This window comes from Schistocerca americana, chromosome 2 (genome assembly GCF_021461395.2).
Source record: "Schistocerca americana isolate TAMUIC-IGC-003095 chromosome 2, iqSchAmer2.1, whole genome shotgun sequence".
NCBI classification, from domain to species: Eukaryota; Metazoa; Arthropoda; class Insecta; order Orthoptera; family Acrididae; genus Schistocerca; species Schistocerca americana.
Genome location: NC_060120.1, coordinates 860,834,959 through 860,849,584, shown reverse-complemented (window position 1 = coordinate 860,849,584; position 14,626 = coordinate 860,834,959). Strand labels below are relative to the sequence as shown.

Sequence of the window (14,626 nt, the reverse complement as noted above, 5' to 3'; positions counted from 1 at the left end):
TTTACCAGTGGCCACTTATGAGTCCCATGCACAAAAGAAGCAGCATGGGCAGACATTATCAGAATGGGTGGCTGATGTACGTAATATCACAAGGGATTGCAATCTCATATACAAACATGACAACCAAAAGATTGCTTATATTGATGGATTGATCAGAGGTGTCATTATACTGCATCCATCATGATACCATATGGAATTCAGCCATACAATGCAGCAATCCTTCACTGGATGAAGTTTTAAAGATTGCTGAAGCAATGAGGCTTCTCAAAGAATGATTAAAACAAGGAAGAATGAAAATACAGGAGATTCATCTGAAATTTTTCAAATGACCATCCACCACAAATCAAAACAGCCACATTCAAGAAGTCCATCAAAAGAAAGGAACCCTAAGCAGGAAAAATCTAAATCTTGCCTCATTGAATGCAAGTTCAGAAATGCAATGTGCAATATCTGCTGGAAGACTGGCCACACATCCTCCATCTGCCTGCGGAGAAATAAAAATATTTTCACTGCCAAGAAGCATCAGTATTCAATCTCATCGTCAGGAAAATACAGAGTGAAGCAAATGAAGTTGCATAGGCTGAAAAAATCAGCAGCAGAGAAGATGCAGGAAAAATCCGCATACCACTGGAAATCAATGAATGTCTGCACAAAGAAATTGCTGGATACTGATGCAACTTGCTCACTAACTAATCTGAATGCTTGTGAATTGTTGGTATAATCAAAATACTTCCTTTCATATTCATCACTGAAAACATTCAATGGAGCCCAGATTAAACTAAAGGGAAAAAACAATGGCAATGATCGAATATAAAAAACAACCAAAGAGCTTCTGTTACTGGCTGTCAACTTGTGAAAAACAACTAATCTCTTTGGCATGAACTTGTTCAATGCCTTCAATTTAAATATTAGTTAATCACATATTGCAAACATGGTGGTTCATAATAGCTTTAAAGAAGCTGAGAAGAAAATATGCCGGGATCATGAATCTTTTTCCAGCAGCAAAATATACAAAGCAGTTCAGAATTTGCAGACGGGAGCAACACCAAAATTTTTCATCCACATACAAGTGTTGTTTGCTATGATGGATAAAGTTAAAGAAGGAATTGAAAGACTGGCCTAAGACTGGAAGCCAATGAAGACCAGTCAGTGGGCTACACTAATTGTGGCTGTGTCAAAGCCAAATTGATCAGTAAGAATCTATGGAGATTTAAAAGTGATTGTATATCCACCAATCGGAAATACACCAGTATCCAATACCAAGACCTAAGGAACTCTTTAAATAATCAGAAATGGCAAATATCTTACAAAAATAGCTTTATCAGATGCATATCTCCAGTTGGAACTGGATGAAGGATCAAAAAAGATGACAGTTGGCAATACTCAACTTGGGTTCTTCGAATATCAGAGTTTACCTTTTGGCATAGCAAGTGCTCCTGCAATATGACAGTGATTTATTTAACAAATCACAAATACCCTACCTGGATGTTCCAGTTATTTGGATAGTGTAATTGTCACAGGCACAAATGTGAATGAGCACGTGAACAATTTGCACATGCTTTTCACATGACTGGAAGAAAATGGCGTCAGGTGCGATAGAAAAAAATGTGAATTGTAGGGCACATCACGGATGTGGGTGGAAGCTGACATTCCGAAGCTATAGTCTGTAACATATAGTCTGTTACATTCCATCCTGGGTTTTCCATTGTTCGAAGCTATAGTCTGTGAGATGAGTGAATGGTATTGAAAATTCTGGTGGGCAGACGACAATGTTACCTAACATGGCTTGAAGTGCATTCCGCACCCGGTCTCTACTTGTATGCATTCTCTAGCAGCAGAAACAAAAGAGTCGATAACATGCAGGTCATATTTGTACGCATAAATTTATTTACTGTTGCTGTTTGTAATATATGTATAATCTCAAAAAAACTGAAAAGAGCTACTTAGTATCTGCTATGCTGAAATGTAAAATTATTTGTCAAACTTCGCCATATAAATGAAAACTATTTTTTTTTTTTCATCCTTGAACATACACAGTTTTTGATTCCATTGATGAATATTAGCAGTATCAATTAGTTCTACAGTGAGTGACTGAATAATTTGTGAGTATATTAACAGTTATGATCTGAAGATGGTACTCACAGTAAGATGATAGGTCGCCGGCATGCTCACTCCTTACATTCCTTGAGTGTGTTGTAGTTATGCTAATGGAAAAACACCACTCTCATTACTGTAAGATAGTCTTCTTTAGCGCTGCTTGAACTATCACAGCTCTCTCCCAGTTGTATAATTAAATTTACTACACATTCTTCCACAACACCTTTGTTTTTGGGTGCCTTTCTGATGATACTTGTTGTACTATTCAGTTGTACTATTCACAGTACTGGTGGACATGTCAGATTCATCATAAGCGATGTTTTGAACCACTTTTGAAAAACCAAGCTGTTCATCTCTTTGAGGTAGTCACCTGACTTTTTTGAATGAAACATTAATAAGCAATATGGTACAAAACCAGCTAATGTACTTGCATATAAAACAGTAATTCATCATCCTTTTCCAACAAGCACTGTCATGGTCCCCTGGGGTGTTCCATCACTCCAGCTTCCGTGCAAGGAATGACTGGCATTAACCCACATTTCATCCAGCCACACTATATTTTTGAATCTCACACCCATTACTGTGCATAGAAATCTGCACCACCATGCGACTGCATGTGTCCTTTCCATTAGTGTTGTCAAGGACACTTTTAGGGGAGGGGGGGGGGGGGCAACTGAGATGGAGAGAACAAGCAAGATGCTACAATAACTGGACATCTCACTCTCTGAAATACTTCACAGCTGTCTCAGCCAAGGATCACATTGTCATTGATCAGTTCATCAAAGGAGGAAGAAAAGCCAAAGAAGGATTCAAACTTTCAGGTTGGTGATCAAGTGTATGCCAAAAATTTCTTAAACAATTTGTCAAGTGGATCTCCATGGATCATTGAAAGTGTAATCAAACAGATGGAAAATATATGGTACATAATAAAAGTGCCTTATGGAACTCTCAAAAGGCTCCAAAACCAACCCAAAAAATGCAGCACCTTGAAGAATAATGGGCAGCACAGATCTGAAAAGGAATGCCTCCTGAAGAAGCAGTACAACAAGATGAAACTGGAGCACTGCCTCCTGAACCAGCAATAAAACAGGGTGAAAATGAACACCAGGTTACTTCAGAGATTGAACCTGAAAACACACATATTGAGGGGACATCTACCAAACAGATGAGATCAACAAGGCTTTGTCAAATGTGGTCTGTTACAGACTATCCTCAAATTAACTGGAGAGGAAATGTTTTATTTGAACCATTACAAATTTTCATAAAATTTCTATCCATATACATAAGTGCTACGAATTTCAGTTTTGCATTCAGTTGTTGTTATTTTGCTATGCTCACTTTGGTTACAGTATTATTGTGCAGAATTGCTGCTTTGTGTATCATCAATAAATGTATGTATTTACATACCATCTACTTCAAGAATTACAATTAGCTTGGCTGCTAGCGAAATGGCATGTTAGATAATGTAGAGTAGTTGAATTAAGTAAGATGATGCCAATGGAATCACATTAGGAAATCAGAAACTAAATGTGGTAGATGAGTTTTGCTATTTGGGCAGCAAAATGACTGATGGTTCCTGAAGAAAAAAAATGTAAAATGCCATCAGTCATGGCAAGAAAACTTTTTCTAAAAAAGAAAAGTATTGTAACACTATGAACAATATCAGCCCTTTGGCAGGTGAGACATGCAAGTTTCATGCTTTCATAAAAGTAAGTTGTTTAGATTATGTTAATAGTTAGTTTACTACAGATTACTCTGTAAATACATCTATTACTATGTGTTTTGATTTAATATTAAAGGCTCCCCTTTTCTTTACGTATTACTCCAGAAAATCCGAAATTATTGTAAAATCAGACTATAGTTGTAGTTTTGTTTACAGCTACAATAGCTTAAGAATTATCCTATGCACCTCAGAGTTTCGTAAATATGCTTGTTTTGTGACAAGTTTGTTGTTACTTCTTAATGAAAATGTGTTTAAGATTTTTTTGACATGTTACAAATCGATGAGACCATTTTGCTTGGAGTCTATGGAAGATGCATTAGCACAACTTTTTAAATATAAAATGTGTATTCATGTTTCATCCTCCATGAGACTCTCCCCTCTATGGAACAAGTAATATATTGAACCTAACTTATATAGGATCATGTGCGGTGCAGATAATAAGTAAATAGAAACTTTTAAAGTCTGGCATCACAGAACAATGCTGAAGATTAGATAGAAAGATTGAAAGCATAATGAAGCACCACCGAATAGAAATGAACAGAGGAAAGAAAAAGCTTTAGAGCACAACTTGACAAAAATGCAGGCTAGATGAATAGAACAGACCTTGTGACATCAAAGTCTGTCTGGTTAATTTGTTATAGGAGTGTAGAGTAAACATTTGACTACAATAAGCAGCTTCTGTTGCTTGTAAGTTGCAGTCTCGCAGACTTGGAGAGTTCCTGCAAAAGAGAGGCTAGCATGGAGATCACATCAAATCACTGTTGGAACAGGATACTGTAACAATAATAGAGAAAAAAGGGAAAAAAACAGCTCCAAGGAAAAGAATAAACCTCCCATGACAAAACCACACTTCTTGCTTAGAGAGGGTTGCAAGAGTATTGGTTCCAGTGCGTGGAAACTCTTTCATATTAAAAAGTTCAAAATCATCCGTCTCTAACATCATTTACCCTTACTGTGTACTTCCCAGTGAAAACAGATAAGACTGTGGATTGCTTCAATGTGAGTCAGTATGGGACTAAGCAGTGTTGACATTATTGGAGGCTGTGGGGAAGTAAACTTTCCTTGCAGCCTAGCCTGCAGAAGTGGCCTCTCCTTCACTACCTAATGTTGATATTGTCACACTTTCTCAGAAAAGTTGCTAGTCATTATTCATTGGGAAATGCTTTTGTGCTCATTTCAGAAAATGAATATGTTCGTATTCAATGAGGGCACTAATAACCATGACATTGAACACACTAAAATGCCAATGACGACTATGACCAACACCACCACAACCACCACCACCACCACCACCACCTCCACATTACTACTTTTTTCTAAAGTGTTTCATTTTTGAACAAATATCATCCTTGTAGCATTTTTCTATTGGCGTACATCCTCAAAATGAGTGATGCAAGTTGAAACAGATGACATTCATATACAAATTTAAAGATGAGAGCTGTATTCAAATAAAATAGTTTGTAAATAACCAATCACAGTTTAGATCTTCAGATATTACACTGGTGTCCAAAATTAAAGCAACAAAACAAAATTTTTCATGGTTGCATTTATTTTGCCACAAAATATTATAATCAGGGGATAGAAAAGTAGAAACAATATAAAGAATACAGAACGTAAACAACTGCAACATGCGTAATGGCAGACAAAAATGTTCTCTGTTTTTTCTGGCTTAACGGATTTACAAACCCATTCTGAAAACTGGTTAATGCGCTCAATGTGAGATGTGGCCACCTCTGGCACCAACACAGGCCTGACAAATGACAGGGCGTGCTGTGAATGATGTCATCAATCTCAAGTTGAGAAAATAAAGCTCATTCTTTGTGTGGTGCTGCTCACAAGTCTTGGAGAGTGGTTGGTGGATGCTGACGTGATGCAACACGTGTCCCTAGTGGATCCGAGATTAAGTCTATGGTCAAATCAAGAGAGCAAGCAGGCCATGCCATGTGTGCAATAGCTTCCATTTCCAGGAAAACATCAACTACCCGTACTCTGTGAGGTCAAGCATTCTTGTCCAGCAATAAGATGTCTGGGCCCACAGCACTTAGCAACAACTGCACATGAGGTCCCAAGATCTTGTCACAATACCTTACAGCAGTTAAACCTTTCCAATTTAACCATACAGTTTCGTGAAGAGGTATTCGAATGGATTAGACACAAGGTGGGGAAATAGTGGTTTGTTGCTTTAATTTTGGACTCCAATGTGTAAGTGCAAGTGTCATTGTTCACTTTAAAAAAATACATTTTTCAAGTAAGTAGTTATAACATTATTCTGCTGCCAAATTTTCATACTGATACTGAAGCCTTGGGGAGGACTTTGTATTGTTCAGTGCTCTGTAACACAACTCTTGAGGAATAATTGCATAGCAGTAATGCAAATCATTTCTCTTGCACTTAGATTCAGAAAAAATTAGACCAAGAAGAAGCAAATGAATTTGAAAGGAAGATCCGTGCTCTAGAAGATTCAGGAATGGATTCTGGTGTGGAACTAACCAGTGAAGATGAGAAAGAAGACTCTGCAGACCTGTGGGTTGAGAGGTATAAACCCAAAACCTACATTGAGCTACTGAGTGATGAGGTAAGTGCTCTCTCTCTCTCTCTCTCTCTCTCTCTCTCTCTCTCTCTCTCTCTCTCTCTCTGGGTGAAATGCTGTACCCACAGTCACGAGTAAGGCGGTCTCGCTGTTTTTCCATCCAGATCTAGGTTTTCTGTGCTTTCTGTAAATCACTTTAGGGAAATGACACTTTAATTCCTTTGAAAAGGACACTGACCATTCCGCCTAATATGAGCTTGTGCTTTGTCTAAAGACCTTATCATCAGTGGGGGTTGAATACTAAACTTTCTTCCTTTAATCCTTAGAGCTGAAGATGCTAATGATCCTGTACTCCAACTTTGGTTTCCTTTATATCAAAGGGCTAACATTCTGCCCAAGCTTGCCAATTACAGACTTACTTCTTTGTTCCTAAAAATACTGTCTATATTAGTTCCAGATTATAGTTGAAGTTTGCTTGAGGGGCACAAACTTCAATTCTCTGTTATTATTTCAACCTGTACTGTGAGTAACATAAAATATTTTTCTGGTGAGGGTTTACTTTTATTTTATTTTATTTTTTCATAAATTTGATCAGGGCCAATTCATCAGCCAAAACAGTTTTAGTTCACTATTACTATTACAGTAGTAGAGGAAATACCTTCGTATGCAGAGGGAATGAAACGTAATAATGGTTTTAATATCAGTCTCAAACTGAAAGGAAACACACAGACAGAAAAAAAATGCAGCAGCAAGAAATAGTTAGTGTAGGGTAATGAAATTTTGGAAATACATTTGTCTTGGTAAGATATTTAAGTGATTAACGTTGCAAGATCACAGGTTAATGTAAACACAAGATAAGCCATTGCAAGTGTGAAATGCTCATACATTAATGATCTATGTTTTCACAGAATGTTGAATGCAAGCATGCAAACATGCATGCATTATGTTATATGGGTGTCATATGTCAGTCTGTGGGATGGAGTTCCATGCCCGTTGCACTTGGTTGGTCAATACAGAAATGATTAATGCTGTTTGTGGATGAAACTGGAGTTGTCATATGATAATGCCCCATATGTGCTTGATTGGAGACAGATCTCTTGATCAAGCAAGCCAAGGCAACATGTCGGCACACTGTAGAGCCAGATGGATTACAGTAGCAGTACGTGGGCGAGTGTTGTCCTGTTGGAAAACACCCCCTGAAATGCTATTCATGAGTGGCTGCACGACAGGTTGAATCACCAGATTGATGTACAGATCTGCAGTCAGGGTGGATGGGATAACCCCTGGAGTGCTCATGCTGTCATACGTAATCACTCTCCTGGACTGTAACTCCAGACCTAGATCCAGTATGTCTAACACATAGACAGGTTGCTTGCAGGCTCTCAACAGTCCTCCTACTAACCAACATGTGACCATCACTGGCAGTGAGGCAGAACCAACTTTCATCAGAAACCAAACAGACTTCCACACTGTCCTCCAATGAGCTCTCACTTGACACCGCTAAAGTCGCAAATGGTAATGGTTTCGGGTCAGTGGAATGCATGTTACATGGCATCTGGTTCAGGGCTATCCTTGAAGTAACCATTTTGTAACAGTTCGTTGCGTCATTGTGGTGCCAGCTGCTCCTCAAATTGCTGCTACAGATGCAGTACAATCCACCAGAGCCATATGCTGAACATGTCGGCCTTCCCTTGCAGTAGTGCCACATGACCATCTGGAGCCTGGTGTTCTTATGACTGTATTTTCTCATGACCAGTGCTGCCAGCAATCATGAACTTGGTTACATTTCCTCCTAGTTTTCTTTCAATATAGCAGAAGGAACATCAAGCTTCTCATAGCTCAATTACACAAACTTAGCTAGGTGTTGATAGTGGCGTCTTCGTCACCTTAAAGGCTGTCTTGACTAAGATTAGCTCACCATGTCCAATCTCGAAGGTAACTAGTGCTCACGACTGTGACAGCGTGTATTTAAAACAATTTTGATCCTTGTAGCAGCAGTGCTAGTGCCACTCTTATGTGGCTGGTGCGAAATTGGAATAGACATCATTGTTCTGAAGTAGAAACATGCCTGCCATCTTTCATTTATGTCACATAACTCCTTCATGTTGTTGTGATTTTTTTTCTATCAGTATATTTACCTAGTATATCCAGTTCTGCTTGCCAAAAGGTGAAGGAACAGAAAAGATAAGAAGTTAAAAGCACCTATGTATAAGTTATCTCTGAATTTGTAATCACATAGTCCACAGACAAAATAATATAGAGAGTGATGCATAGAATTGTAGTTGTGAATTGGTTTGTTTTACCCTGTTCCTTGGAATGTGCAGTATTGAAGAATTGTTGTGTTATAGTGATAATCTAAACTGATATATTTTGTAACTGACGTATTTTCGATTTTAACGGTGACAGTTATGGGATACCTTCTTTTACTTGACAAAATGTACTGAAGATCCCAGCAGTAGCAGGAAGTACCTTTGTCACTTGGCTAGATAGAGCCACACTCCAGTTCAGAGTAGTGGTAGTTAAAAGTGCAACAATGGAAAGTGATCATTGAAAAAGTCTTTGTGGGCAGCAGCAGCAGCAGCAGCTTTCTGGAAACAAAATGAGATTCGTAACAGTGAGGAGGAAAAAGCAGGGAAGTGTAGACAGAGAAGGTATAAGAATTACAGTTGCCAGTGGTTTATTTAGACAAAATTTGGGTTTATACATATTATCCTCTGACTAAGTGCTGGCAAAGAGATAGTATCCATGGAGTATTGTGTATCAAAAGTGCTGGTCTTCATTTAATTGTTGTGCCATTAACTACATTGTAGTACAGACATGTAGCATATCACAGTGCCCCTCTTATAAGAATACCATAGTGTACACTGCTACTGCCTCTCCTCATTGCATCTCAAGTGTAAACATGAAAGTGCTTCAACCCACTCCACCCACTCCACTACAGTTTCTTTTACTGGGTAATAAGTATCAGATATGTACCAGACCACAGCCTATTTTAGATTCTGTCTGTAAAATTTCTTTTGTATCATATTCAAAATGCTGCAATAGTTTGTGACTCTGTGTTTAAGTATATGTGCAATTAGTATGGAACCAGTAAAATAATGCAAAAACATTATGTAATGTAAGCTTTTCTTCAGTCCTCTAGGATTTATAGCAAATACTTGTGGCAACTTTATGACATAGCTTCACTGAATTGTATTTGGAATGCCAACATTCACTTACTGAATATCTGTGTAAGGTTAATTATGTTTACAGAGCACCAACAGAACACTTCTTCATTGGTTGAAGTTATGGGATAAAGTTGTATTTAATCGTGAAACAAAAACAAAACGAAAACATAAAGAGGAAAATAAAACTAAGAAGCCTGTTTCTGGTAAGTGAAGATTTATTTATACACAAATTCTTCTTCATGACTATTGTATCAGAGATTTGTATCTAGTAAATATTATGAAGTTGGAGGTGCATAGTATTTTTCAAATGTATTAACATGTGTGTTTTTCAAATGTATTAACATGCTCCTATTTTAAAATTGTGGAACTGCCAATATGAATTAATTCTGTCATTTTATCTTCAGCCAAACAATAGTTGTAACATTTCAGAAACTTTCTGACAGGCTGAAAGTATGGTATTTACTATGCAAAATTTGTTGAATATGTAATTTGTAAAACACGTTTTATCTTGTTCAAATAACTTAGGGTGACATCATTGACAATCACCTGTATTTCAACATAAAATGATTGCCAAGAACACTGCTCTTCTGTCTGTGTTTTAGTAGAAAACCTAAGGTTTGTCAGGCTCCATTGATACGCTGCTGCAGAACTGCCCCCGCAGGGCATGCTGAAGCATCTGAAAAGATGAAAAGATCACTAAGGAGGCTCTTACAAATGATGTGTGAACAGTGCACCCCTTCCCCCCGTGAAGTTCACATGGCATACTTCGAATGCTCTTCTGTAATTGGTTATTATACATGAGAAATGTGGAACCATGCACTGCAATGCCAGCTAGGACTACATGGAGTAACACCTGGAGTTCAACAGCACAAGTTGTAAAGTGACGATATGGGTTTATCACACCTAGGTAGTAACGGAGTCTTCACACTGTCATTGACACTGGATACTCCCGCAGGATGGCAACACATTTTGGAGATCGGTGAAGATGATGCAACCAACACATCTTCACTATAGGTGGAACAGAAGTTAAGGCCTAATCAATAAACCTTTGGAAAATTTGTGCAGCGTTGCACAGCCCATGAAACACTTGTAGGAAATTCAACTGTTTGTAATGGTGTTGTGATAGGTATTTTGTGTATGTCCTCTGGGGCCACTGGGATCTGGGTGTAGGCCTCAATAAGGTCCAGTTTGGATACTACTGTACAACTGCAACACACAGTCTCGAACCAACTGGCTACCTTGCCATCAAGTGCAGCGGCAGAGCTTATGTGCTTTCCAATGGTTGTGATGTGCATGCATGAACTATTGCATTGAGTTTCACATTGATGATCCGAAGTCCGTCAGAACCAAAATACCATGGTTAAGAGAAGACAATATTCAATAAATTATGCACTGTTGAGTAGCACGGGCAGTTGGGTACACCTACTGGACACATGATTTGTGGAAATTCTGTTAATAGATGTAACAGTGGAGGCAGTCCTGTGACAGAATGCACAGTTAAATCACTGCACTCAATTAGGTGGCTGGCAAATCTTACTGAAGTTGTTTGGTGCCGGATGCAACTATGTCTTACATCAAGCACAAGGTCATAAAAGAACAGAAAACCTAGATCTATAATTGGGTGGGTGACAACATTGACAATCAAGTTACACACGGAAGTTCTTCACAAGCCAAAGTTCCAATTTAATGTCATCCAGCTGTAAGTTAGTATGGGAGAAACATTTGCTGCAATAAGACTGAAATTATTGTATAGTCTCCCCTGCCACAAGATTGCCTTTGAGAACACACATATGTCTGAGCCTGTGTCAACAGAAAACTGCAGTTTGGCGGTTCTGTATGTCACCACTATGTATTGTGATTGTTGGCTGAGATTTTGCAGACAGGCTCGCCCTTTGGTCACAGAAAGCTGACGTATCCTACATACAGAGCATCTCTGGTGGAAATGTTCATCCTAGTCTGGTGTGGAAGCTGTGTGTTCACTTTTCCTGTGCGCTATGTTTGGCTTCTCCATCCTTTATATGCTCCAAGAGCTACAACCTGGTGCTTGTGCTTATGTTAAATTTGCCACAGAGTGATTATATGACACACTGCACAAGTGGAGTTGCAACGTCTGAAATTTTGTTTGCAGTTTCTGCAAACTTATTCAGCTCCTGTTCCTGTATCATTGACAGTATAAAGTGTGGCATGTTTCTCACAAGTGTGACAACCATACAGAGAGCAGGTATTTGCCGAGCACTTAAAAATGTGCCAGCAAACAGCCCTTGCAGGAACTGGGATGATTTTCTACCTACCAGCTCTTTGATGTATAGCAGCAATAGCATGTGTGTGAGTGATGGTCACCATACTATCTCTTCCTTCAGCTGCTTGCTTCGGTCTTTCACTGATCACACCACTCACTTTGAGGGCTGTTTGACTTCTTAACAATGCCACAAATGCTGCCTTTGTTATGCTAACAGCAGCAGAACAGCTCTTGACATGACTGAACCATAGTGCTGGGCTGCTTATCCAGAGTGGCGGTGCTCCGAAAGCTGCACAATGCACTTCTGCCCCTGGGTTCCACAAACAGGGCAGCTGCGGCTGAGTGGCATTATCGCTGCAGAAAGGAATCAGCTGACTTGAGGTTCATATTTACTGCAACTGGTGATATCTGTTTCTGCTCTTAGCATTTATTTTGTAATGCAGCTGCGTTCTCCTGGTTGAGATGCTCTTGATCCCACCGGAATTCTTGCTGCTGGTGCAGCAATTGCTGCTGCTCATGTAGATTGTGATTCTGTAGATGATACTGATAATGCAATCATTATAGCTGCACCCTCAGATGTTCCAACGCCATATCCGATGATGGGAGACCATCGACATTCAGGTCTTGTTGATCGATACTCATGTCTCGCATACTGTTGGCACTCAGACCTTGTGTGGTTTTGGTATTTGCACCCTCACAAAGCTCCAGTTCTTGAGTTAGGATCACCACTTATGGGATAAAAATATGTTTGGGTTATGAATAGTAGCAAAATATGTTTGGGTTATGAATAGTAGCGCAGAGATTTATTTGTGCAACTTTGTATGTAAAATTGCTTACAACTAGTATCAAGTCAGATCACCGCAGAGGTACAGACTGTCCTTCCCACCACATGTAGTCTCCAATACTACTTGGGAAATACCTGTCCTGATGTTGCTGGTTCCATGGTGTGGAAGTGAAAAGCGTTGAGCTGCCACAGGTATTCTAATAGAATATGATACTAATCTGAATGTCTTTGGTTTGATCTTTTGTCAGTCACTTTTCACTTCTTTTACCTCTGGTGATGTTTTTTGAAGAGAAAAATTCTGTGTTGCACTGTGGTTTGGAATCCATATTAAACTGTAGGTCCTTCTACAACTGATTGGGTAAGTCAGTTCAGAGGACAGAGGGAGGCAATGTCATACCATCTCCAACATGTGCATGCCTTGTAAAGCACTGTGGTTTACAAAACAATATTCGATTTTGATGACTATTTTTCTTAGTTATGTAGTATGGAAAGAAGTGTATGTAGAATTTATTATGTGGTCAACTAGTGGTGAAGCCCAGCATTCCCCAGGTATTTATTTATGTGCAATCATAACCTTATCACGCGGCATCTGGTCTTGTGCTTAATGTCTGCGACCTCACGACTCCTAACTGTGTGTCCTACAATGATATAATTTTACACTTACATTCAGTGGTATATGTGCATACTGTCTTTAAAATGGGTCACAAATACACTTAGTAATAAAGAAGAAATAAATTTTAATGTCATGTCTCATACTGTACTTTTACTTTGTGAACAGCAGAAAAGTAGTAAGTGATAAATAATTTTCCTTCCATCATGTTATAGGTGTTAACAGTGAGAAAAAAAAGTTATTGCTTTGAAATTACGTTTAATGTTTGTTACAAGTCGCTAAATGTTCTTAGCCACAAATGCTGAGCAGATAAAGTCTGGAAATTCACGTGTCGTGGGTGACGCTTCTTTTTTATCCCCACCTTCACTCCTTTGATAGCTGGATGGTTCTTACTCCCACAGCAATTTTCACCTCACAGTAAGTTATGTGTGTACCACATTTGGTTGAAACTGGTTCAGCGGTGAGATTAGACAGGATAAAAAATGAGGGCGGTAATTAATATCTGAAAATCATGAGTTGATAAAAAGGAACTTAATTTGAATTATTTTGTTAAGATATATGTATATCTTTTTCTTCTTTTCAGAAAACAGGTTCCAGAAGAAAATAGTTCAAGAAAAAAGTTTCGATGATCTGGATGAAAATGGCTGCCCACAGTATAAAATGGCATTATTGTGTGGCCCACCAGGTCTGGGAAAAACTACACTTGCTCATATGGTGGCACGACATGCAGGTATTTAATATTTTGATAATGTAGCTTGTGGTACTGTCTCAGTCATTTTATACATACTTTCTGCATTAATAATTTTTGTGGTGTTAAGGAACTTTTGACAGTATCTCCTGTTTGTATAATTTTAACTTCAAAATCATTTTATAACAAAGATAATCTTTAGATAACAGAATATGTGGTGATACTTATAATGAAAAAGAGAGATCTTTAAATGTGAACATTTTGAGTTAGGATTTACAGTGACTGTTACTGATAATAATTGAAATTTAAGTTTACTGTTACTAGTTAATTTTTTTTTAATTGCCTCTGTGTGTTTTAGAGGTTTAAACCCCGATCATCAGTTAGATCTGTGAGAATCAATAAGATGTGTATGTTGTGCCACCCCAAAGTCATACGCACAACACGTGTATCTTATTAATTCCTGTAAATCCACCTGGTGATGGTGGTTTAAAGCTCTGAAACACTTGTTGTTGTTGTGGTCTTCAGTCCTGAGACTGGTTTGATGCAGCTCTCCATGCTACTCTATCCTGTGCAAGCTTCTTGATCTCCCAGTACCTACTGCAGCCTACATCCTTCTGAATCTGCTTAGTGTATTCATCTCTTGGTCTCCCTCTACGATTTTTACCCTCCACACTGCCCTCCAATACTAAATTGGTGATCCCTTGATGCCTCAGGACATGTCCTACCAACCGATCCCTTCTTCTAGTCAAGTTGTGCCACAAGCTCCTCTTCTCCCCAATTCTATTCAA

General features: G+C 38.6%; 1 protein-coding gene across 2 annotated transcripts in view; it reads left to right on the top strand.

Moving 5' to 3' along the window:
- Positions 1-14,626, top strand: part of LOC124594958 (chromosome transmission fidelity protein 18 homolog) — a 467,415-nt gene that overhangs the window by 36,598 nt on the left and 416,191 nt on the right. For both annotated transcript variants that reach the window (XM_047133468.1, XM_047133467.1), the window contains exons 7-9: positions 6,216-6,395; positions 9,603-9,720; positions 13,734-13,880. In XM_047133468.1, the coding sequence (XP_046989424.1) occupies positions 6,216-6,395; positions 9,603-9,720; positions 13,734-13,880 (445 nt within the window). The remainder of the gene's footprint in view (positions 1-6,215; positions 6,396-9,602; positions 9,721-13,733; positions 13,881-14,626) is intronic.